Raw genomic sequence first — 24,967 nt, 5'->3', positions numbered from 1 at the left:
TTGAGGGAATCCCAGAGAGGAGGGTCTCTTGGGGGGGGGTTCTGAGGAAGAGGAGGCAAGGACTCCTGGCAGAGGTGTGTGTCCCCTTGCCCTTCTGATCAGGAATATTTCAGGTTCCCATTTCCTTTCATGTATTATATAAGTTTTCATTGAGCGACTACTCTATGCCACTGGGCAGGCATGGGGAAATTGAATGGTGAGCATCTCCACGGAGGAGGCCTGGCGGAAACTGATTTGGCCTTGAGCTGGGGCAGGTGGTGGACCGAGGGGTTCACACTCTCTGTCCCAGCTGCATGTATCCTGGTGCTGGAGCGATCATGAAGCCTGAGTTCTGATGCTGCAGATCTGCTCTGAGACCCTGGGCAAGCCCTGCATCCTCCCTGGACCACTTTCTGGTTTTCAGTCAATTAGACATAGTCCATTAGACATGGCTCCCTGTCCTGTTGATCTCTAAATGAGGGTCAAGGAGGTTAAGAATATCGTGGTTCCCAGCACAGTGGCCAATAGGATGCAGTGGGTCTACAATCAGGGGTAAGTCCAGATGTGACATGAGAAACTGGGGGTGCGCGTGGGAGCACCTCAATGCAGAAAGAGCCACGAGGCTAACCTAACTCTCACATTTTATAGTTAGGGAAACTGAGACCCACGTGGCTCATTCCTTTGTTTGTTCATACATTCACTCATTCATTCAACAGACACCACTGGCATCAACTGTAAATCAAGGTGGCAAAGAAGACAGACAAGTGACAAGCTGGCTTTGCCTGGGGAGCTCACAGTCTGGTGGGGGACAGACAGACAGACACAACTTCAACCTCAGGGAACCCTCAGCTACGGGCTTGGGGAGCACTGGGGAAGGGGCAGGCGGAGGCCGGAGGACAAGCCAGGGAGCTGCTGGGGAGAATCAGGGCGCCTGGGGATGCCCCTGGGGACGGGTCTCATCCATCATCTGGAACAGTGCTTGGACCTGCCCACAGGCCTGGCCTGAGAGAATCAACTCTGACTGCCCCCGCCCCACTCCCCAGCACCAGACCAAGCAAGAAAAGACCCAACACTCTTATACCCACCGCTGTGGAAACTAGCCCAGGGAACGTTCCCTAATTATGCCCTATTTTCCCAGGGGAAGTAAGTAAGGACCCAAAGATAAAAGCAAGGTGTCTCCAAGCTACACTTGAGTGTGCAGTGTGACCTGGGGCAGGCTCCTGGGACGCTCGGAGCCTTCCCCACTCCCGCGGCCCTGACTCCTGAGCCCCTCTCTGCAGAGCTGGGCCCTGAAGCTGGGTGTGTCAGGGTCAGCCCTGGCTGGAGCCCCCATTGGCCACGGATTGAAAGGCAAGACCTGTGACTGTGAATAGAGGTGTTTGTAGAAGGCTGGAGTCCATGGAGGCAGAGCCCAGGGCAGTGGGGTGACAGCCAGACACCACAGGCACCGGGCCAGGCAGGGTGGGCGGGTTCAGTCCGTAGACGGAACAACACAAGTTCAAGTCTCAACATCATCACTTACCATGAGTGATCCTGGGCAGGTGACCTAACTGCGCTGAACCTGAGTCACCTCATCTGCAGAATAGATACAAGAATAGTAGCCCCTCATGGGACAGTCATGAGGATTAAATCCACTGACATTTGGAAAGATATTAGCATGAGGCTTCGCCTGTTGCGGATAATTTAGCCAAAAGCAGCTTTTAGTCAACGTGACAATTAGACAGAATTGACAATCTGGGTTCCAAAACAATTTGCTCAACAAATATTTAATTGGGAAACAACTTTGGGCCAGCATTGAACAAAGCATAAGAAGCCTTACCCTCAACACAGACAAGAAACAAGAAATTGGGCAAAACACATGGGAAGTCAGATAGTGATAAATGCTATGGAGCAAAACAGAGCAGGGAGGTCCATCTGTCAGGGCGGGTGCAATTCTATATAGGAGAAAGGTCTCACGGAGGTGACATTTTTGCAGAGACCTGAAGGGTAGAAGGAGGGCAAGCCAGACTAATGCCATAAAGCCACTTTTTTCTACTCCAGGTAATTTTGACGCCACATCAGCTTGTGTGGCTCGGCAGGTTTGAGCCTGGGCTCCTCCGTTCCCCAGAGCCCTTATCTCACTCTAATGTGGCCCTGCTTGCTGGGAGGTCTCTAGCCTCAGGCAGAGGAGGCCCGTGGCACTGAGCGTGAAAGCTTTCCTTGGCTGCCTTGGGAAGAATGGACAGGGACCACCCAGGGGGACCTTGGCTGTTGCCGGTTCATTCTTGTTTGGACAATTCCTTCTCCCGCTGGAGCCAGCCACGATTTTCTGGTTTCCTGGTTCCAGCTCAGCAAAATCGCTACTTACTTTCCCGGAGATAGATGCAGGACTCAAGGCGATTAGTCCCCACTACCCCCATCACATAAACCATGCGTCCATCTCCCAATCAGCATCCTTACTCAAGAACTGCAGCTTGTCCAGAATCCCTAACCCTGGAGAAATTCCATAGGACCCCAGTAATGTTATCAAGACTCTTCAAATCCTGTGGTTTTTACTGAGAACAGTAGATTCCACAGGAAAGCTTTCTGCAGAATGCTGGAATTAGGGGAAGTTCTCTGGCCCCGTGAAATAGGGTAATAGTTCTCCAGGACTGTCAAACTTTGAAGAGGATCTCCGGTACATTAGAGTTGGGGGCAGCTCTTGGAAATCCTGAAGCACTGAAGGAATTTCCCAGGATTCCAAATCTCTAGAAGAGTTCTCTGAAATTGTAAAAGTTTGCGTAGAAGCTGGGAGGGATTCTCCGGAATCTTTGGCTGGGGGTGAGGATGTTTACCAGTGCTTGGAAGGCCATCATTAATTTCTAGAATGCTGACAAATCTAGAGATCAACCTAGATGTCTGGAAGCCTGGTTGAGTTCTCCAGATCCTTGGGGACTCCAACTCTTAGCCAATGCAGAAGGGGGAGCATGGCTGAAAGCATTATGGTAGGACAAGAGAAGCTTCAGGAAAAGCACTCCTGTGGATGCTTGTGTTTAAGAGGCTATAAGGTCTCATGTCAATGACCAACCCCAAGGTAAACCCCGAGAAGTGGAGAGAACATAAGAGTTTATTCCAACCAAAGATGCAACTGCCAAGAACATCTTACTCCCATCCCTCTATCTGCTTCAGCCTTCTCTCGCATCCTGCTTTCTCTCACTCAAGGTCTTTCCTCCCTTTGTCTAATGACACATTTGCCCCAATTCATAGTTATTCAGTTTTGTACACAACAGGTTGATTTCAGCCCTTCTGAGGGATATTTTGTGTCCTCTTATTTTTTCCATTTCCATCTCCTTGTTGAGCTTCCAAAGACTTGTCTTCCTTTATTTTAAGCAAACGAACATGGCAGAGCGGGGTTGGGCAGGTGGGGGTGGTCTTGCTATGAAACAAGAGCAGCAGCTACTGGAACTTGTAAACAAGTTGGTGCTGTGGTTGGAGACCAGGACTGGCGTCAGGAGACCTGGGTTGTAAGCCTGCTCTGCAACAGACCTACAAGTCCCCTGGCCATCATTGACATCTGTACTTACTGGCCAGCAAAGAAATTTCTTTAATAGTTGACCATAGGTGTCTTCCTCACGAACCTTCCTTCAGCCCCTGGCTCTGATCACACTATCTCTCACTCATCACACATGAAGGCCAGGCCTGGTCTACTTGAAGGCCAGGCCTGGTCTACTAGGCATGAGGACACTGGCCTGACCTTGAGCCACTGCTCTGTCCTCAAAGAGCTTCTAGCCAACTGGGGGAAAAGAACAATCAAAGTGACAGTTGCTATGCAATGGAATAAATAATATCAATTAGCAAATTTATCTGTTGCCAAGCATCATTCCAGCACTGGCCATGTAGTAATGCATTCATTTCTCATAACAACTCTGTGAAGTAGTACTATTGTTATCCTCATGTTATGGTGAGGAAACCAAGACAAGAAGAGGCTCAGAATTTTCCCAAGGTCACACGGCTAGTAAGTGGCAAAAGTTGGATTTGTTATAAGGTGGTCTGGCTCTTGAATAGATGATTTCAACCATCATGGCAAGTGCCACACAGTAGGACCACAGAGGAAGGGAAAATAGAGGAGCAGTTTTTATCCAACCAGGAACCACTGAGCAGAATAGAGCAGCCTTCTTGGAGAAGTTAGTCTCCATCAAATCCCAGCACAACCCAGCAAAGCCAGACCATGCAGAGGTCTTTAGTGAGGCAGAGGAATGGACTTCTCAAGCTCTTTCCCCCCATGTAGGAAACTTCACCACCTCCAAAGAGAAAATAATTATTCACAGACCACCCAATGAAGGAGATTCTGTGCAGGCTAGCCAGAACCAAGAGAATTAGAAATGGACCCCTGACGTCCCGCTTTTGTGTGGTGCACAGGGCTCTGGGTGGTCTCCAGGCTATAGAACCTTGTCAAACCCACTCCTGTCAGCCTGTCTGCCCAACTTATGGCTGTGGGAGCCTGGGCAAGGTAGTCAACCTCTCTGAATCTCAGTCCTCCTCTGTAAAGTGCGGATACGATTGGTTTACACTACGAGAAGTTAATGTGCTCATGGGGAATGATACGAGGATTAACAGAGCGAAACCATGTAAACTGTTTAGGACAGAGCCTGGCATGTGGTCAGTGCTAAATACATACTGGTTGTTATTACTATTTTTATTGCTAATGAACGCTTTCAGCACAAACATTCTACCAGTCCTGTCTTCCAGGAGAGGAATTGCATCAATATCTGGACTCTGGTTATACAGACTCATGAACTTGACAACCAGCTCTGCTGACTCCTTCCTGCAAGGTGCGCCTTCTAATATGGATTCTTCCAGGGAGAGAGTGGCCATCCAGGACTGGGTCACCCAGTGGAAAATCCAGGGAAGTGTTCCCACTGCCCTTCCAGGGAAGCTGATTGGGAGAGATTCATTTGTCTTCATTGAAGAAAGGCCAGTGGAACTTTCCAAGGAGTCTGGCTTGCCTCGTGATTTCGGAAAAGACCTGTTTTAGTCCCTCCAAAGATATTGGGTGATGTCAACCCGGTCAGCCAGGAGTCGGACAGGCCTCCTGAGGTCTTGCTTTAATGCAGGGCAGATAAGACCAGTCTGCAAAGAGTAGGAAAACGCCTGTGTCCTCTTCCTGAATGCAGACAGGCCTTTGGAAGTTTATTCCTTTGGGAGCCCTTTCTTCTGGGGGTACAGAGGGAGCCAGGCTCTGGGCCACAAGCTCTGTTCCAGGGGCAGCTGGATCTCAAGAACCCTCAGCTCCAAAGTGTCTCACTTTCTGGGCTGCTTCTGCAGGCTAAGCCACCTGCTTCCACAATCAGGAGTCTAAATTGACAACATCTAAGGGCACCCTCCACCCTGGGCTATCATTTATTATTTGCTGAGCTCTCCGCAAGCAGCAAGAACGTGACATGTTTCTCATCATTTAATTCTTCTACACCCCTATGAGCTCATTAACTCCATTTAACAGGGGGAAGACTCAGGTTGAGAAAGTTGAAGTCAATTAAGATCAAACAGGCAGGACGGGGTCGCAGCCATGACTGGAACCCAGGACTGTCTGGGTGCAAAGTTCAGCTGCTCAACCATCACGCTGCTGGACGAAGCCTTGGGGATCCTCCCAGCCGTGATACACAGACTAATTCAAAATCGGTGATGCAAGGGAACAGGTATCTTTGCCTTTTAAATTGTGCCAGTGAGTATCCCGGTCACTCGTTCATTTGCTCATTCATTGATCGTGATTCAAGGATTTGGCCATGGTGATTTCAATCTCCCAGTCTCCCTCAGCTGTCTTCTAGTTAGGTGGTCCTTTTTGGGGGTCTGACCTACATTTCCACTCACAGTTCTAAGTCAGTCAATTAGCATGTGGTTGTTGAACACCTAAGTGCCCAGTACAGTGGTGGGAAGAAGAGAAGGGTCAGGTCTATGGCAGAGACAGAGCACGCTCTTGGCCGGGGCAGGGAGAACCAGGCTCACTCCTGCTGTGAGGGGTCCAGTGAAGGGAGACACCCACCCCTCTGCTCCAGGTGTCTGAAAGAACACAGCCAAGGGCCCACTGTTTATCAGGGGACAAGGGGCTGGGAGGCCAGCAGAGTGACTTGGGTGTCAGGGAGACAGATCGGGGTTTGGATCACTACTCACTGGCTGGGTGACCCTTGACACTAGGTCACCTGATCTCTCAGCCTCAGTTTCCCTATCTGCAAAGTAGGGCTACCACTGCAGTAAAATGATTGAACCTTAACGGGAGGATTCACTAAGCCGTGCTTGTAGAGTGCTCAGCATGGGGCCTGACACACAGTACGAACTTAATCAAGTGGTTATTCAGGTTATCGCCGCCCTTAGTGTGTATAGCAGCGATACCCAATTCTGGTTCATCAGGAGAACTGAATTCACTGGGCAGCGAACTATTTTTCAAAGGGCCCCATCTAAGCATCCAGCTCTGGGGATAGGCAAGGCAGAAGCTGAGTGTTTTACACTCACCAGGGGGTTGTAAGCAGGCTTGGGGCAAGGAAGGCTGGGTTCCAGCCCTGGTTCTACCACTTCCGTGGGCCTTTGCTCTAGGCCTCTGCCTCCTGCCTGTACGGAGGAATGGGGACAAACCCCAGTGGTCTTTCTAGGACTTCTCTGCTGCCCTCTAGTGGACACGGGATGCTCACACCTTCTTGCGTGTAATTTCTGCTGTGTATGGAGCCCTTACCTGGTGCCACGCGCTGTGCTAAGAGCCTGTGATGACATCGATCCCTCCGGTGTGTACACTGGGGAGCACTTTCGCAAATGTCCCTCCTCCAGTGCTTACTTCAGCCCTGTCACGTGAGTTATTTTACCTTCATTTGGAGGCCCAGATGAGGAGGATGAGGCCAGGGAGGGATAGGACTGCCCCACAGTCACCCAGCAAGTCACGAGGACCGGAACTCAAGTCTCTGGGTGGCCTGGCTCTTTGGGACAGGGGTGGGGAGTGAGGAACAAAGCCGAGACAGAGCTGGGCAGTGAGAACCACCCCTCCCCCATCACTGTCACGGAGTCCTGGTTGCTGCCACCTCCAGCTTCCCCATGAAGGGACAGGGCTGTGGCTGTGAGTCTGAGGGAACTGGGCAGGGTCAGGCACTGGGGCGAGGCCCGCAGCTGGATACCTCCTCGTGAGACGGCGGGGTCTCCCTGCCACCCTCTTCCACCATGAGCAGAGGAAGTCCCCAACCTTGATCACGTCCACCCAATGTCTTTGATGTCCCTGCTTGTCCAGTCGCTGGGTCCCAGTGCCCCGGCCCCTTCCTTCTTCCTGGCAAGCCTCCTAGAGAGTTGCTTTCCTGGGCCTCCCACTTGCACTGCCTCCTCACTCACCTCAGCCGATTTTAAAATCTGAAAGCACTTCTGAAAACTCTCTAGGGCTCCCCACATACTCCAGATAACAAGCAAGCCCCTTGCCCTGGCATCGGAGTCCTCCCTGCTGGACCTCAGCCACCTCCCCAGCCTGGCTCTCCCCACGTCCCTCTGTCTCCCAAGCTGCAGACCTATGGTTTTGCTTGTTTGCTTGTTTTTGCATTCCAAATACACTTCTCGCTCCATCTTCCTCCTCTAAGCCTTCGCAGTTGCTGTTCCCTCTGTCTGGAACACCCTCTCCTCCTCCCACCCCACCCTCGCCCCACGCATGCACTTTTGTCTGGCTAATTTCTACTACTCAGGTCAAAGTCTCTCCCCTGGCCTCTGCTGCTCCCCCCATCACTGCAGGGACCATCCTGTCTTATTACCTTCTTCTCACTCCCCTGCCCCCCCATCCTGGGGGCGAGCACTGGGGAGTCTGTCATGCTTTCTGTCCTATCCCCAGCACCAAGCATGGAGTGCATGTTTGGTGAATGAATGAGTGGACGAATGAATAAACGATGGGGGAAAGCCTGGGCACTGGAGTCAGGCCTATTTGGCCCCCAACTCGGCCCCAAGCTGGGTGACCTTGAACAAGTCCCATTCCTTCTCTCAGCCCCAGAGTGTTCATCTGAAACAGGCCTCTGTTCCTTCCTGCACTGGGCACCTCTGAGGCTCAGAGGCCTCTTGCACAGGTAGGACCTCGCCCTTCCCTAGAAATGGTTCTGGGACCTGGCCAATTCCAGTGGACACTTGGACCCCTGGGTCCCCTAGGAGGACAGGGGCCCCAGAGCCTCGATCCTTCCACCCCAATGGCCAGAAGGGGAAGAGGGGTCAGCACCCCGGGTCACCGCCAGCCTTCCATCCTGGGCCCGGGGTTAATTTTTAAAAAGCAGCTCAAAGTCCAGGTGGGCTTTGGCAGAGTTTGCTCTCTCTGTTTGCTCTGGTTAATAATCTCAGGAGAGCAAACATCGCTGGAGGCAGGAGAAGAGATCTACATCCTGGGCCCATCCTCCGGGCCTCTTCCCACCCACCCCACCCCACTGCATCCCCCCGCCCCCAGGAGAGGCTGTGTGGCTGGATGAGCAATCCTATCCAAAAGAGGCCAGGATTCTTCTACACCCCCGTGGGCCTCAGGCTTCCCCTGGGGCCAATGGGGTTGACAACCCTAATGATGTAGACCCTCTATGAAGATCGGTTGAGCCATCATGGTACACTGTAGGCAACCTTAGTAGGATGGCACTGTTCCTATTCATGATTCATTGTTATTTTTTCATTCTTATATCAGGTCTGGTCTCTCCAAAGACAGACATCCTGAGACCATCACACAGGTGAGGCAGTGGACTGTTTACAGAGCACTTTCACACACATTGCTCACTTGACCTCTTGGCAGACACGTCAGGGATTGTTTTCTTCCATTTACAGGTGAGGAAAGTGGGCTGCAGAGAGGGAAGGCCATCCCCAAAGTCATGCAGAGCAAGTCAAGGCTTCTGGCTGCCAGCTGTCTGCACTCCTCTTAATTCAGACTGCCTTCTTACTACCACCACGAACCAAACCATAAAAGCCTGAGAAACTTTGTGAACAAGAGGGAAGATAAGTGTTTCAGAAATCTAAGCCAAGATGCTTGCTATGATTAAATCTGTCACATGGCTTTGAGCTTCCTGGCAGCCAAAGTGAAAAGGGAGTGTCATCAGTAGCCAAGCTGCCAGTGACAGAGCAGAGGAAACACATTCACTTATTATGACTAGAGACACACTTGTTCCTGATACTGGAAAGACGAATGTATTGACGACTCTTACAGAGGGACATGACACACCAGTTGTTGGGGCCACTCTGTGGGGGAACTGCCGGATCCTCACATGAGCAGGGCTCTTCCTTGTGGAACTGCCTGCCTGAAGGGGTCATTCCCAGCTGTAGCAAGGAGGCTACTGTGTGTGTGGAATGTTCTGTGCCAAGGGCAGGGAGGAAATGAAGACAGAGATTCTGACCACTGGAGAAGCTCTTCCTAGAGAGGGCCTGCAGTATCACTGGCAAGAGTTTGATCTATGGAGACAAACAGACCTGGGTTTTAAAAAAATTCCCATTTAAATATTTTAATGCAATGGGTACTGTCTAGTTTCCTAAGGCTGCCATTAATAAAGCACCACAAACTGGGTGGTGTAAAACAACAGAAATGTATTGTCTCACAGTTCTGGAGGTTACAAGTTCAATACCAAGTTGTCACGAGGGCCGCATTCTTCCTGGAGGTTCTAGGGGAAAATCCTTCCTGGCTTCTGCCGGCAGCCCTTGGCATTCCTTGGCTTACTGCTGCCTCATTCCAATCTCTGCCTCTGTCTTCACGTGGCCATCTTCCTTGTGTGTCTGTGTGTCTCTGTATCAAAATCTCCCCCCCCACAACCCTTTCTCTTATGAAGACATCAGTCCTTGGGTTTAGGTCCACCCTCCTCCAGTATGACCTCACCTGAACTAATTATGCAAATAAGGCCACAGTCTGAGGTCCCGGGTGCACGTGAATTTGGGGGAGACACCATCCAACCTGTTACACACACATTCCGCTCTTACCATTGCCAGCTACTGTCCTAGTGCTTTACAAGCGTAACTCCATCAATCCTCGTGACAATGTTCTGCACCAGGAACTACTATTATCCCCATTTGCAGATGAGGGCACGGAGGCACTGAGAGGTAAAGCCACTCACCCAAGGCCACACAGCCAGTGAGTGGCACAGAAAGCAGTCTGGCTCCCGAGTCCACGCTCTCAGCCACCACCAGATGCTGCCTCTCCCAGCAATGCTGCTTCCCAGCTGGGAGACCCTAGGCAAGTCACTTTACCTCTTGGAGACTCAAACGCCCTGCCTATAAAGGGGAAAAATAGCACCTACTTGATGGGGTTGTTGTGGGGATGATCAGTTCCGTGGCCGGTGTAGAGTGCTGGTATACAGCTGGCACATAGCAGGTGCTCAGTGAATGGAAGCTGTGAGCATCATTATTTCTACTATTATTTGCTAGGGTTGTGGGAAGCCACGAGTCAGAGAAGGAACTCTGGGGACAGGACACCTGAGCTCTCGTCTTGGCTCTGCCACAGACCTCCCTATAGTCTCTGCTAAGTCACTTCCTCTCCCCGGGCCCCAGTTTTCTCATGTGAGAAATGGGCCAATCAGGCTTGTCCTCCTGCCTCAGAGGTGGAATGACCCAGCGGGAAGGGCCAGGAGCTGCCCGTCTCTTCATCCCACCTGGGACAGGTGAGGAGTTTCTGGGGAAGCCTCTGTGGGGCCTGAACCTAGCGCCCGGCTGCACCAGGACCAGCTTGCATTTGGCCAGCAGCTCCTCTGAAGCAGCCACACTGGCGCCCCGGGACCCTGACCCCGGCCTGGGCACTACGAGGGATCGATTGGCCCTGGCCTTGGGGCCCTGATTGGTCCCGGCTGAACAGAGCAAACAGCAAGGTCATCTACAGCCACAGACCCGTTCCCCAGCCCCAGTCCGTAGCTGCCTCGTGCAGGGAGGTGGTGGCTCTTCTGTCCCCAGCCGGAGCCCGTGAGTGACACCCCAGGCGGAGGAGCCCGGAGCCATGCGGAGTCTTGGGGCCCTGCTTCTGCTGCTGACCGCCTGCCTGGCGGTGAGTGCCAGCCCTGTGACGACGTTGCCCGACGACATCCAAGTGCAGGAGAACTTCGACCTGTCTAGGGTAAGGCTGGCCTCTCTGGCAGCGATGGCAGGGTGTCCGAGCGGCTGGGCCTTGCTGGGGGGGGAGGGGCAAGTCCTAGGCCCCGGGGTCTCAGTCTCTCCGTCTGGAACTCCACGGGTGGGTCCCTCAGGGCCCTTCCTGCTGCTCAGACTCTCGGGGATTTGTTGAAGCTACAATTCTGCATGCACCGTTCTGTGGGCCTCCAGGCTGACATTCTGAGTCAAAGGTCCTCACGTCTGAACCTGCCCTCTCGGGTTCCCAGGGGAACCCATGCTCTGATTAGAACCCACCCAGAAAAGGCTCTGTGCCGACTACTGCCCTGCGGCCCCCAGCAGCACCGAGGGTTTTGCGACCCTCCACCCCGCAGCCCTTCATCCTTCAAGTCCTCACCTCCCTCGCAGCATCTGTTAGCCCGTCCTGGGTCCTCCGCCCTACGTGTGGGGTTATGGGGAGACGAGAAGCACGACAGAGGTCAGGCTGGTGGGATGAAGAGGCCCGGGAAGGGCGCTGTGTAGGGGGAGTCCTCCCTCCAGCCCCAGCTCTGCCCGAAGCGCTGAGTGACCTTGAACGGGGCCCGCCCCTCCACCACCATCCTGGGTTCCGTCAGACCCTTGTAGCCGTGCTGGCCTGAGGACTTTGCTTATGTTCAGGGATGAGGAAGGGTTGTGGAGGAGAGGCGTGAGGAGAGGGCCTCTGGTGGTCAGGGATGGCGAAGGGTCTGCGGGGACCTGAGGGCTCTTTCAGGAGAAAAGAGGCGGCAGGCTTGCCCTGGGTCAGACGCAGTTTAGGGAAAGGAGATACTTCCTAACACGGAGGTGTGGGCTGTGTGCAAGGTGGTGAGCACCCTGTCCTCGGAGGAGTAAGACAGGACCCTTGCTTTTGGGGAGCGGCGGTTGATGATGACCTCAGGGCTTGGAGATTTGGACCCCGTCCAGGTGAGCAGCCCAGATCCCGCATCTCAGCAGAGTCAGGCCCTCTGCCAGTGAGGTGGGGCCCACGTGCACCTCTCCTTCCTAAGCTGGCCGCGATGCCTGGAGTTCCTCCATGAGGGCTCCATCCTCCCTGGAAGCCTTGTAGCCTCCAATTACCTGTAAGACATGATCACTTAGGAGAAGTCACTGAGAGGAGGGAGGGGGGCAGATGTCCTCCAAATCTTCCTCGAGGTCCAGATCCTCAGAGCTTGTGGCTGCCTCCTAGATCTACGGGAAATGGTTCCACGTGGCCGTGGGTTCCACCTGCCCGTGGCTGAAGAGGTTCAAGGACAAGATGACCATGAGCTCACTGGTGCTGGGAGAGGGAGCAACGGACAGCGAGATCAGCGTGACTAATACTCACTGGCGGTCAGTGGGGACCCATCCCCACCCCACCCCCTGCCCTGGCTTCATTCACCACCCCATCCTAGAAAGTGACAGGTCTCCACTTCCAGCCAGGACTCGGCCCTGAGCTCCAGACCTCTCTGCTGCCCTCCACCAGGGCATCCCTTTCTAGTTGTCCCACCTACACCTCAAGGGCAACGCCCCCAACACTGTGCCTGCTTTCCAACCTGCTCTTGCTCCTTGGGTGTCCCTTAGCTCAGTAAGGGCACTTCTCCCCCGCCTCCATCTCGGAAAGCTGGGTGGGAGGCGGCTGTCCTAGACTCCTCTTTCCACTGCCACGGCCATTCGATCCATCATCAAGTCCTGTCCCTGCTCTTCCTAAATCCCTCCAGTCTGTTCACTTGTCTCCTCTTCACCGCCACCCCCCTGGACCAAGCCACCTCCCTTTCTTTCCTGGTTTTCTACAGTAGCCTCTCTACACTTTTCCCCACCTCTAATCGCCAACTTTCCATCCAATCATTTCGTCACCCAGCAACCAGAAAGACCTTTCAAAAACTCAAATCTGCTTAAACCTTTCCAGAGCTCCCTATTGCCTTTGGGAATAAAATTCAACTCCTTCAACGTGGCCTTCCAGCCCCCCTGCCCCCGACCCCCAAGCACTCACTGTTCCCTGCCCCACTCTGCCATGTACTCTGTGACCCACCCAAGTGGACCTTCTTTCAGTCCCTGGAGCTCTCCATCCTCTGGACCTTTGCATCGGATGTTTCTTCTATCCGGAAAACCTCTCCCCACCTCCCTGCACTAATTCCTATGGATCCTTCAGGACTCAGGTTCTTTGTCACTTCCTCCAGGAAGTCCTCCCTGACTCCCCCCAACCCAGGTTCAGGTTACATGCCTTCTTCTGTGTTCTCGGAGCACCTCAGGCTCCACCCCGCCCCTTGTGGCAATTCTCACACTGACTGCATCTGCCCCTGGCCTGCCCACCCACCCCACTCAATTATAAGCTCCATGAGGGGACAGGGTCTGTCCTGCCCTCCTCTGTATCCCCAGCATGTAGCACAGTGCCTGGCACATAGATGCTGCTCATTAAATATTAATAAGATAAATAATAATCATTGTAACAATAATACCTAATAAGTGCATAGAGTTTACTCTAAGCTTTTTGCATATAATATCTCAGTTGATCCTCACAACCACCATATGAGGTAGAAGCTATCATTATCCCCATTTCTCAGATGAGGAAAATGAGAGAGAGACAAGAGAGACACAAAGTAATACATGAATTAATGTGTTAATTCATCATTCTGACTTCACGGTGCCTAAGTATGATGTGCAGATTTGCTTAAGGAAGCTGATTTTTAGTGCTGGGTTTACCAAGAGGTTAGCATGGATTAGTTCCTTTTTTTCTCTGTCCCTCTGTTCCCTCATGTGAAATTTGTGTCTCCCAGGGCTGGTGTGAGAATTAAACCAGATATTTGGAAATGTTACTTTCCAAATAACAACAACAACAAAAAAAAGGCATTTAGAAGGACCCTGCAGGAGAGTGGGGTGTCAGGACCATGGTCTCTGCCAGAAGTTACCTTTCTTTTGGTTTGTTCATTTCCAGGAAAGGTGTCTGTGAGGCGATCTCTGGGGCTTATGAGAAAACAGGCACTGATGGAAAGTTCGTCTATCACAAACCCAGTAAGTTGAGTCAAAGGAGACATCTACAGTTCCCTCCTTTGCTAAAAGATACCTGATGTCTTAAGCTCTCTTTCCTTCTGCCTCAGCCCTCTCTGCCCCTACAACTTTTCCTCCCATTTTTCTGCAGTCATCTAGCCTCCCTCCCAAATTTCCCCCTCCTTCTCCTTCTCTCTCTCCTTCTTTCTTTTCCTCTCTCTATCCCTCCCCCCGCCCCTGCCCTGCCATGCACGTGCTCATCCAGAATTTGAGTGATGGTGCTGAATGCTGAGGATAACATCAAGATTTCATCAGTCCTCATGTTAGGCATCTGCAGTCAGCTGATAAAAATTTGCTAAGCATCTACCATATACAGTGTGTATGGTGCCAAGTGATAGAGGGACTTGGACATGAATTTAATCATTAATCCAGCAGATGTTTACTGAATTTGCTCTATGCATCAAATAATCGTGTCAGGGGTTGAATGTTTGGGTAGGTGAATGGTTGGATAAATAAATGAGTGAGAGAATTAAAAAATGGTAAGTGAATATAAGTATGATGGTAGATTAGTGGGTAGTCAAACAATCATTTAATAGATAAATTGATGGATTAATGGATGGAGAAAAGAAGGAAGGAAAGAGGGAGGGAAGGGAGGAAGGAAAGAAGGAGAGAAGGTAAGAAAGAAAGAAAGAAAGAAAGAGAAAAAGAAGGAAAAAGAAAATGGATGAATTTATGGATTGATATATGATGAGGATGGATGGATGGAATGATGGTGGTTGAATTAATGATGAATATATGGAGGAGGTGGATGGATGGAGAGAGAGAGAGAGTGAAGATGGATAATAAATATATGGAAGGGATGCGTGAACAGAAGGATGGATGAATAGATGATGTGTGGGTGAATAGGTGAAGGATCTCAGGCTAGAAGCCTTCTGACCACTGATCTTTTTGTCTTCCTGCATCTTCCATGCAGAATGGAACATCACCATGGAGTCCTATGTGGTCCACACCAACTATGATGAGTATGCCATTTTTCTGACCAAGAAATTCAGCCGCCGCCATGGACCCACCATTACTGCCAAGCTCTATGGTAAAGGCCTGGAACATGATACACTCGTTGGAGCTGAGGGTGGGAGGAGACCCGGGATTTAGGGAAATGGAGTGGGGAAGAGCAGGGAGTTTTGCTTTTTCCTTCTGACAAAACTCCAGTTAAGGGAAAGGTGAAAACATTTACTCTCCCTAGAGGAGGTAGAGCTCAGTCTCCCATTTGAGGTAGAATCCTCTTCTTTTGATCTTGAAAATTCCAGAGAATTCCAGGGCCTTCGGATCCTTAAAAGAACCAGTGGAAAGAGAGCTGTGTGGGGAGTTGGGAGACCCAGATGGGGAGACTGGGAGGGACACCTCCTCCTCTTCTGGAGCTGAGGTTTCCATAAGGGTATCAAAGAAATGGAATTGGGCCAATAGTTTTCAAACTTCCCCGAAATGAAACTCCCTGGGCAAAATAACGTCAGGTCCTGACGGCCCAGGTACCTGTGGTTCTAGGAGTCTCCCCTGCTTCCTATTTGCAGGGCGGGAGCCACAGCTTCGGGAAACCCTGCTGGAGCAGTTCAGGGAAGTTGCCCTGGGTGTGGGCATCCCTGAAGACGCCATCTTCACGATGCCCGAAAGAGGTAAGTGACACCTCTGCCCCACCTCCCATTTCTGTCCCCGTCTTATCCTTCACGACCCCCAGAGCACATCTTCCCAGTCCCTGGGTCTTTCCCATAACCCCCTGAGATAAGCTGGGCTACAATCCTCCTCCCCTCTTTATAGAAAAGGCAGCTCGGGTCTCTGGATTTGCTCCAAGTCACACAGAGCGTACCTGGCGAAGCTGAGACTAGACCCAATTCAGCATTCCCTCTGCTGTCACCTGTCTAAGTTTGGTTATAGCCAGAATCCACGGCTACCTCTTGGGAGGCAATAGAGTGTTGGGGTTAAGGAGCCTGGGCTCTGGAGTTAGAGCACCAAGGTTCAGAGATTGAGCTGGGTGGCTTCTGGCTGGTCACCCTTCCAGAGCCTCATTTCCTCATCTGTAAAATGGGAATAATAATGCCTCCTTTAGAAGTTGCTGTGAGGAGTCAATGAAATAAAGCCATTAAATACAATGGCGCCGCACTTGGTGTCTAGTGAGTGCTCAATAGATATCAGCCGTGAAATGCTGGCTGGGGGTGGAGACGATGCAGGTTGTGACGGTGCTGCAGCCACCAGTCTGTCACTTTTCCAACAGATGACCTGCAGCAAGCCGTGGGGGTGGGCTAATGCACGAGACAGGTCCCAGCGCAAGTCCCGCCTGACACGTAGCCATTAGCTCTATGGAAGAAACAAAGCCTGTCTGGGTCTGGGACGTCTGCGTCTCATTCCCTCTCTCTCCTGTCCTCTGCCCTAGGTGAGTGTGTCCCTGGGGAGCAGGAGCCAGCACCCGCTCCACTCTTGGTGAGCACCTCTGCCCCCCACCCCATCCCCACCCTGCCCACTTAGGCCCTGCTGTGCTGGTGGGCGGGGTCGTTGAGAGAAGGCAGCAATGGGCATGTTCTGCCATTGGGCTAATTGCTGCCCCATCTGGATGTCACTTTCCTCTTCTGTGAAATGGGGTAATTACCTTTACCTTCCAGGTGCTAGAATCCAGTGACATGTTAGAAAAGGTCTTAGCATAGTGCCTAAAAGCAGTGACATACTCAATAATGAGATAATGATACTCGATACGCAATAAATGAAAATAAAGTCAAGTGATCCCTAAAAAACGCAAATCCAAGAGCAAGCAGCTTCTCAAACCAATGACTCTCCTGTGCTGCCTTTTGATTTGCGGGGCTTCCTTCTTCTGTTTTATTTTCCTGCCTTTTGCCATATTAAGTCTTCATTCTTTCTTTCTCTGATTATTTGGAAATTATATATCCTAATTTAGTCTACTGCTGTGTGTGTATATATCTATATATGTGTATGTGTATATAATAAGTACATATACACATGTAATATTTATTTTAGAAACATATTCTTGAAAATTTGAAAACATACAAGAAAGCAAAAAAAAAAAAAGACAATAATGTCCTTATTCCTACATAGAATTAACACTGGTAACATATTATTTGTTTGCTTACATATTTTTTAGAAAAAATTACCATTGTTATTATAAAACTAACATACGATCAATATAAAGAATCAGGGCTTCCCTGGTGGCGCAGTGGTTGAGAATCTGCCTGCCAGTGCAGGGGACACGGGTTCGAGCCCTGGTCTGGGAAGATCCCACATGCCGCGGAGCAGCTGGGCCCGTGAGCCACAACTACTGAGCCTGCGCGTCTGGAGCCTGTGCTCCGCAACAAGAGAGGCCGTGATAGTGAGAGGCCCGCGCACCGCGATGAAGAGTGGCCCCCGCTTGCCACAACTAGAGAAAGCCCTCGCACAGAAACGAAGACCCAACACAGCCATAAATAAATAAATAAATAAATTAATTAATTAATTTAAAAATATGTATATAAAGAATCAAAACAGTGCAGTATAAAGGTATAAAAAATAAGTTTTAAAAAATTCCACCACCCAAAACCTACCAGCAGTCACATTACTCCGGTAATCTTGACCTGCATACACCTGGAGAGGGGCAGATAGAAGGAAGGTTGGATAGATAGAGGAACAGATTTAAATATGCTATTATTAAATGGAATTATATTACAGATGCTATTTCTAAATTTTAAAAGGCATTCCTTGTAGTTTTACTCAAATTTAAAAAGGTCCTGGGGAATTCCCTGGTGGTCTAGTGGTTAGGACTCCACACTTCCACTGCAGGGGACCCGGGTTCGATCCCTGGTCAGGGAACTAAGATCCCGCAAACCGTGCGGAATGACAGGGGAAAAAAAAGCCCTGAAGTTTGAAGGTTTTTAAAAAAACTTCAAATAAATATTTATTATCCACAAGAGATTTACTTCTTAAAGAATGCTCTAAATAAAGTCAAGGTTATGAACTAATATTTAAGAGGCTGGCATCACTATATATACTTTTAGAGAATATCTGTTGTCTACAAGATTTGGAAGACAGACATCCTCACTCCCAAACTTGGTTCCATCTCCTCTTCCCTTTTGCTTTTACGTTGTTCAGACTGATACCATCCCCATTCTGCTCTGTCACCACGATTCCCAGACATCTAGTAATAGTTCTATATTTTAATGGAGTCTACATTCACCCTTAGTGAATATAACACAGCTTCTCCATTCCTGAGTTATTATTTCTATTAATCTCTTAGTGCCATTTTTTTACCAAGTGCTGTTTTCAAGGAAGGTTCATGGGTGTTTTAATCCCAGAATTCTTCCCTGTTTGAGAATGTCTGCCCATTTCCTTCATCCTTGAAGGATATTTCGCTTGCGTGTCAAATTCTTAGGTCATGTTTTCTTTCCCTCAGCAGAAGTTTTGTGTGCATTGCTCCATTGTTCTTCCACACTGATGATCGTGGCAGGGAAGCCTGAGGCCAGCCTGATATTTCTTCTCCTTGGAAGCAATTTGTTTCTTCTGCCCAGATGCCTGGACAGACTTTCTCCTTGATAAGAAGTCAGCATCTTAACAAGGACATGTCTTGGGGTTGAGAGTCTATATCAAAATTTCCTGGAATACACCGTGCTCTTTCCATCCACGGGTGACATTTCTACTGTATTTCAGGAAACTCTCTTTCATGATATGGAATTCATCTTCTACTCGCTTTGTTGAGTTTTGCCATCTCGCGAACACTTGTTCTCTCATCCTGGAGCATCTTTATCCTCCATCATGTACTAGCTTTTCTCCAATTGCTTTTATTTGCATCCACTGGGATTGTCTCTTCTATGACAACCCTTCTATTTAGCAGCATCTATTCTTTCTGCTCCTCACGATTCCTAAGTTATTCACGAGCTCTGAACTGATGTTGTTTTGCTTCTCAATTTGTTTATTTAGGCCTGGGTTCTCTCTTCGTCTTATTCTGTCAGCGTTTACCATTTCATCTTTGACTCTTGTCTTAATACGTGCATGTTCTTATTATGTAATTCCATAACTTGAGGCCAAAGAGGGATTTCCTTCTGCTTCTTGAGTTATGTTTTCTTCTAGGTTGGGTTCCCTACATCTACATGGAAGGAAGAGACAAAGGGAAGATTGGGCAGAGGAAGGAGGAGAGCTGCAGGGCAGTGACAACAATGCCTCAACCAACCCTATGGGGAGCTCTGGAACCAGGACAACCCTTGGGAATTGTCCCACGATGGGGCCAAGGGACGGAGCCTTAATACCCTATGTTGATCAGTCTGGGAAGGGAGCATGATCTTGAATGAGAGAGCTCCCTTAGCTTAGGTAGTCTCCAACAGGGGCTGACAGTGGGTAGCTGGGAATAGAAATCCATTGCTGATGGGAGGACTTGGCAGTTCATGACCATGTCCACCACTGGACTCTTGGGCTCTTTCTCTAGTTCAGGCTACGTATTCATTCATTTCTGAAGTGGGTCTGGATAGTTTCTGTATCACTTCTTTTTATCTGCCTCCTGCTTAGTCCGTTTTAGCTAGACTTTCTGTTTATTCTGATATGGTGGCCTGGAGGTTTCATTTATTCTTTGGCTCTCTTCCCGCAAATATGAGCTTAGTCCGCTCCCACCCAAATTTAGAGTAAGGTCTGGGTATTTTGTGTTCCATCCACTTTTCTGAAGTCCAGAGTTGGTTGGAATACACTCGCTTTGCATTCTCTTTGGAAGGACTGATAAATATCCTATGGGGATTCATTCCACCTAGTTGGGGCTGGCAGCAAGGTACGTCTGCCCCCCAGTGACACCCCCTGGAGCATTAGATTGTGTAGCCCCAGAACCCTCACTTAGAAAGAGTCAGGCTCTAGTTTATTTTCCTCTTTTTTTCCCCAGAAGTCATTTTCACTACTCTTCTATCAGAAGAGGAAAAAGATAGGGTTCCCCTCAATTTTCTTCTCCCAGGACTTGGGAGTATTAGGGAGAGTTATCAGAAATTTGATGACTTGCCAGGACTGGGAGTTGGAGGGCAGGTCAGGAGCTGAACCTTGCTGACCTTCCTGTTCAGCTCCAGATTATTGGATCGAGAGCTTTAGTTTTTCCTTTAAATTGTGCCCCTTTCCTCATTTCAGTGGTGTTGATCAACACTTGGGGGCTGGGATTTCTGAATTCATTTTTTGCTGATGGCTCGGTATTGGAGAGGGTAATTTTGAGGGAAATTTCAATCTGCCATCTTAATCCAGATCTCAGCTGAATCTGTGCTTCTTCATGCATGTCAAGAATGAAACAATAACTGATGACTTCCCTTGCAAAAGAGAGAAATGCAGCTTACTTTTTATTTCTTCCTTCCAGGCTTCCCACATCCTCATTTTTGTGGATATAATCTGAGATTGATGTTTATATTTTCCACCTTTTGTTTGGAGAATTACTTTTAACATTTACATTAAGTTGAATGACCATTTTAACAACAATTTAACTTCAACTCTCTGTTTTACTGGCTTTCTAGTTTACCATCATTTCTTTTCTACCACATCATCCATTTTCTTGTATTTAGATTCCCTTCTCAAGTGGTGGGAATATTTCTGTAAGTAATTTTTTTCTGGAAAGGTACATGGTGGAAAACTACAGGATCTTTGCATGTCTGAGAATATCTTTCTGTGTTTATATCACATGATCAACAGCCTGGTTGAGTGGAGAATCCCTGGGTTACAACCTTTACCCTCTTACAACCTTTAGATATTGCTCTGCCGCTTCTGTCAATAAAATGCTCTCGTTTACCCTGGGGGCCACTACTAGGCTCTTTATCCTTTGTCTCTAGGAAATGTCGAGATAGGACTCTTCATTAATTTTCTCTCATTCCCTTTGAGCCCTTATAATTGAACAACTCAAGTCTCTCTTCAACTTGGAAAACTTTTCTTCTATTATTTCTATATTGTTTGCCTCTCCTTCTAGAATTCCTATTCTGTGAGTTTATTTCTCATAATCTTTAAACTGCAGTTTATTATCCCTACTGTGTGGTTAAATTCAACAAAATCCTTTTCATCTCCAGTAACTTTCTACTTCTCCCATATTATTCATCTACATAACTGTGGGCTCCTGTTAATGTTGATGCAATGCCATCTTGAATTTCATTGATGGTTGAAGTTTTCTCCTGTTTCTTACCTACACCCTGTGTTTAGTGGAGATATGTCTCCAGCTCAGTGTGATTCTTCTGAGTAGTTGCATTATTTAATTCGTTCCATGATTTTTCTCTTTTCCTTCATCCTCACCAAGGAAGACCTATGTGCAACCAGCTTGAGATGGGTTCTGGTAGACAGTGGGAGTCCCTGATCACAGCTTCAGTTGCACCTTAAAAGGAGAAGGGAAAAGTTGAAGGTTACTACAGTTTTACCTTTTCAGATTCCAGGTCTCACCTGTGGGCAGGAAGACTGCCTGATGGCCGGCAGTGTCCCTGCTCATCCTTCTGTAATTGTCCCGGGACTGTGCCTCAGTGGACTCTACTCCCAGAGATCCTGTTGACAGCTTTGGCAGCCTGCCCTGCTCTGCAGCCCCCACCCCCACCCCCATATCTAGGAGTATTAGGGTCAATCTTGGGGTCCCTTCTTACTCTCCACATGACTTTTCCGTTGTAAGCAGCTAACGATGGTCTGGTCAGCCCTTCCTGCAAATCAGTCCCACTCACACTCGCTTGTGTAGAAATGCCTTTTAGTTTCTAGTATGGGAATGCTGCTCTTCCCTGGTTCCCAACTCTGGGTTAGGTTTCTTTTCCATTATTATATTCCTCTGGGCATTTCAACTGGAAGCTGGATATGTAGGTATTGTTCTGATTTTTCATTTCAGACCAGAAATCTATCTTGTGATGCCTGTTCTGGAATTCAGGTTGAAGCTTTTGGGAAAACAGGCCATTAACCAATCTAGTAGCTGTGTTTCTGTCTACACCCTGATCCCCAAAGCAAATGGTTTGTTTATATATTCCAGGGGTATAGGGGAGCAGCAGTGGCTAGGTCCCTGCAACAGCTTCTTCTCTTTCTTCCCCCAGAGAGCCCAGCGGTCTGTTCTGCCCCAGGAAGAGGAAGGATCAGGGGCTGGACAACTAGTAACTGATTTCGGCAAGAAAGAAGGTAATGATCACCCCCTTTTTTTTTAATCCCCTTCTGCCACACTCCAGAGAGGAAGGGTCCACAGTTGGCTCACCCCAGCTGCCCTCATCACCGTGAAGTCTTTCTTATTTTTCTGCTAGAATCAGGGACTGAGCCTAGAAAAGGCAAATCCAGTACTCTGCCCTGTGCCAGGGGTTATGGGGGGAGAGAGAGGAGTGTAAGGCATGGTCCCTGAGCTTAGGAAGTCTCAGCTCCATGATGAGAAGCGAGTTCTTGGCCTGTCTGTATCACTATGTGGCCTCCTAGCCTTGGCTTTCTCATCTGTACGATGGGATAACAGCCTACTGAGCTGACCTTAAGGGCTCTTGTGGGAGCACATGGGCAAGAACGTGAGAATGCTTTTTGTGATTGATAAAATGATCACTCTCCAAATCTCTCAGCAAACACTGAACCCTGACCCTGCTCCACCCCAGACTCTGTGCTGGGCATTGGGGTCATGGAGACAAACCACCCACATGTTTTTGGACCTTCTGGTCTAGTAGAGGAGGCAGTCAAAGAAGAAAGTGAGGGACCCAAAAGGGAGGGTCAGCTAAAAGGCTGGGGGAGCTCAGAAAATGGAGGACGAGGTGATCAAGGAGGACTTCCTGGATGAAGGGGAATTCATGCTGTGTCCAGATATGGTTTTAGGAAGGAAGGCATTCTAGCATTCTAGGGGCAGGAATGACGAGAGCAAAGGCACGGGGGTGGGACCTAAGGCAGAGGTCAGGCTGGCTGGCATGGGTGCTGGTGAATGTATCATCGACTACTATCCTGACAGAGTCTTTGGGCAGACAAGACCAACACAGGGGATGCTGGGTCTCTGGGTCACTGGTAACTCCCCATGTTATGGAATGGAATGAGCATGGGTTTTTGGAGTCCAACAAATATGGCTTTGAATTTCAGCTCTGTGTAACTCTGGGCAAGTCACTTTACCTCTCAGGGAGTCAATTTCCTTACCTTTAAAATGAATTGAGAATCGTTCCTCTTAATGCAGAGGCGAAAACTAAATGAGATGATACCTGTTAAAGTATCCAGCCCGGTGACGGGTACACAGTCAGCATTCAGTGAGCACTGCTGTTCCGCCCCTCCCCAGATTCCTGCCAGCTGGGCTACTCACAAGGTCCTTGCCTGGGGATGATTCAGAGGTATTTCTATAATGGCTCATCCATGGCCTGCGAGACCTTCCACTATGGTGGCTGCATGGGGAACGGCAACAACTTTGTCTCGGAGAAGGAGTGTCTGCAGACCTGCCGGACCGTGGGTGAGTACGGCCCCACCTCTCCACCTCCCCCTGCGCCCCCCAACCCTGTCCTCCAGACAGACCACCTGCATTGAACAGGCAGCTAAGAGAGGATGCTCCAGTGGTGGAATTCCAGGGCAAGTTTCCTGAAGTCACAGGAATTGCACACTTGGGTATGGGTGACCCTCGGCACCTATGTCTTCTTGTGGTCCCATTTCTCAATCTATAAAAAGGGGTCTAGGTGTTCTGGATGAGCAGGGTCCCTGGCTCCAGGCCCTTTGCTGGGTGTCTCAGGTCAGCGATCATAAGGATTTCCAATGCTCTGCACCTCCCTCCCACTCCGCAGAGGCCTGCAATCTCCCCATAGTCACGGGCCCCTGCCGAGGCTCCACCCAGCTCTGGGCATTTGATGCTGTCAAGGGGAAGTGCGTCCTCTTCATCTACGGGGGCTGCAAGGGCAACAGCAACCAGTTCTACTCAGAGAAGGAGTGCAAGGAGTACTGTGGCATCCCTGGTGAAGGTAGGAGGCCCGACAATGCCAGGCTGGGCCTGGGGGATATTGGGGTCCAGGTGGGGGAGCCCTGGTAGGAGGTGAGGGTCTGGAAAGCTGAGTTCTGGACTCTGTACCAGGTGACCAGCCCATCCACTCTCTGGGCCTTACAGTTTCCCACCTGTAAAATGGGGCCAAGCCTGAGGCCTTACCCCAGCTGGGATGGGGCACCTGGGCCCAGGCAGAGGGAAGGCAGGACAGGCTGAGTGGGGCAGAACTGGGCTCCAATCACGGCATTGCCACATTTGGGCTGGCCACACTGAGTGCCAATTTGAGCCTCAGTTTTCTCTTCTGTAAAATGGGACAAAGTACCTACTTCACAGAGCCTCGCATGGTCCATATCCATCTAGCAGCAGCCGTTACTAATAATGGTGGTGACGCTATAATGATAACAGGAATAGCATTCCAGGGAACAGCAGCAATTAAAGATTTCTGTGCCTTATCTCCCCACTGGGAAAATGGTACCTAAAGTAAATCAGGAGGCAAAAAATCAGATCATTCTGTGGAACGCACTCTGGAGATAATCCAGTCACTCCGCAAGCAGAAGTTTCTGGCCTCAGGCTCAGGCTTAAGCTCAGCCCAAGCTGCCGTCCCTCCTCTATGAGGCATCCCCATCCCCTGACCGTCCCCACCCACAGACCCTTGGACGACCCCACACCTACTCCCCGAGCCTCTCTGTGTCCACAGGGGATGAGGAGTTGCTGCGCTTCTCCAACTGACCGGCCCACAGGCCAGAGGTCCACAGGCCACAGGGAGCGCGAGGGCCAGTGTCTGCCCCAGGGTCCCACGGCAGGTTCCGATAAAAACCAAATTGTAGACTCCTGAAATTCCACATCCTGACGATTCATCATGAAGTATAATGAGATGGGGGGAGGGGAGGGGGAGACAAGCTGGGGAGCGGGCATGAGTAACCCCAGCTTTCCCCACATGTGAAAAATGTATGTGTTGGAAATGTAATAGAGCCATCTTCAGGACATGAAATTGGCTACGCAAATTATGAAACATAAATCACAGTTCTGTATAAAATGGGATTGTTTTGTCTTAATAAAGCTAGAAGAGTA

At 49.7% G+C, this 24,967-nt stretch overlaps 1 protein-coding gene across 1 annotated transcript; it reads left to right on the top strand.

The window, feature by feature from the left end:
- Positions 1-63: 63 nt before the first annotated feature.
- On the top strand, positions 64-24,967 carry AMBP (alpha-1-microglobulin/bikunin precursor). Its single transcript, XM_059925437.1, has 13 exons — positions 64-6,774; positions 7,937-8,015; positions 8,609-8,651; positions 9,979-11,005; positions 12,203-12,345; positions 13,928-14,004; positions 14,954-15,070; positions 15,549-15,650; positions 16,406-16,452; positions 22,017-22,098; positions 23,210-23,377; positions 23,703-23,876; positions 24,594-24,967. Exons 4-13 carry the CDS (start codon positions 10,889-10,891, stop codon positions 24,623-24,625), a joined length of 1,059 nt encoding a protein of 352 aa, XP_059781420.1. The 5' UTR covers positions 64-6,774; positions 7,937-8,015; positions 8,609-8,651; positions 9,979-10,888; the 3' UTR covers positions 24,626-24,967.

The sequence above is a fragment of the Balaenoptera ricei genome, chromosome 6, assembly GCF_028023285.1.
Source record: "Balaenoptera ricei isolate mBalRic1 chromosome 6, mBalRic1.hap2, whole genome shotgun sequence".
NCBI classification, from domain to species: Eukaryota; Metazoa; Chordata; class Mammalia; order Artiodactyla; family Balaenopteridae; genus Balaenoptera; species Balaenoptera ricei.
This window is presented reverse-complemented; position numbering and strand designations above follow the sequence as displayed.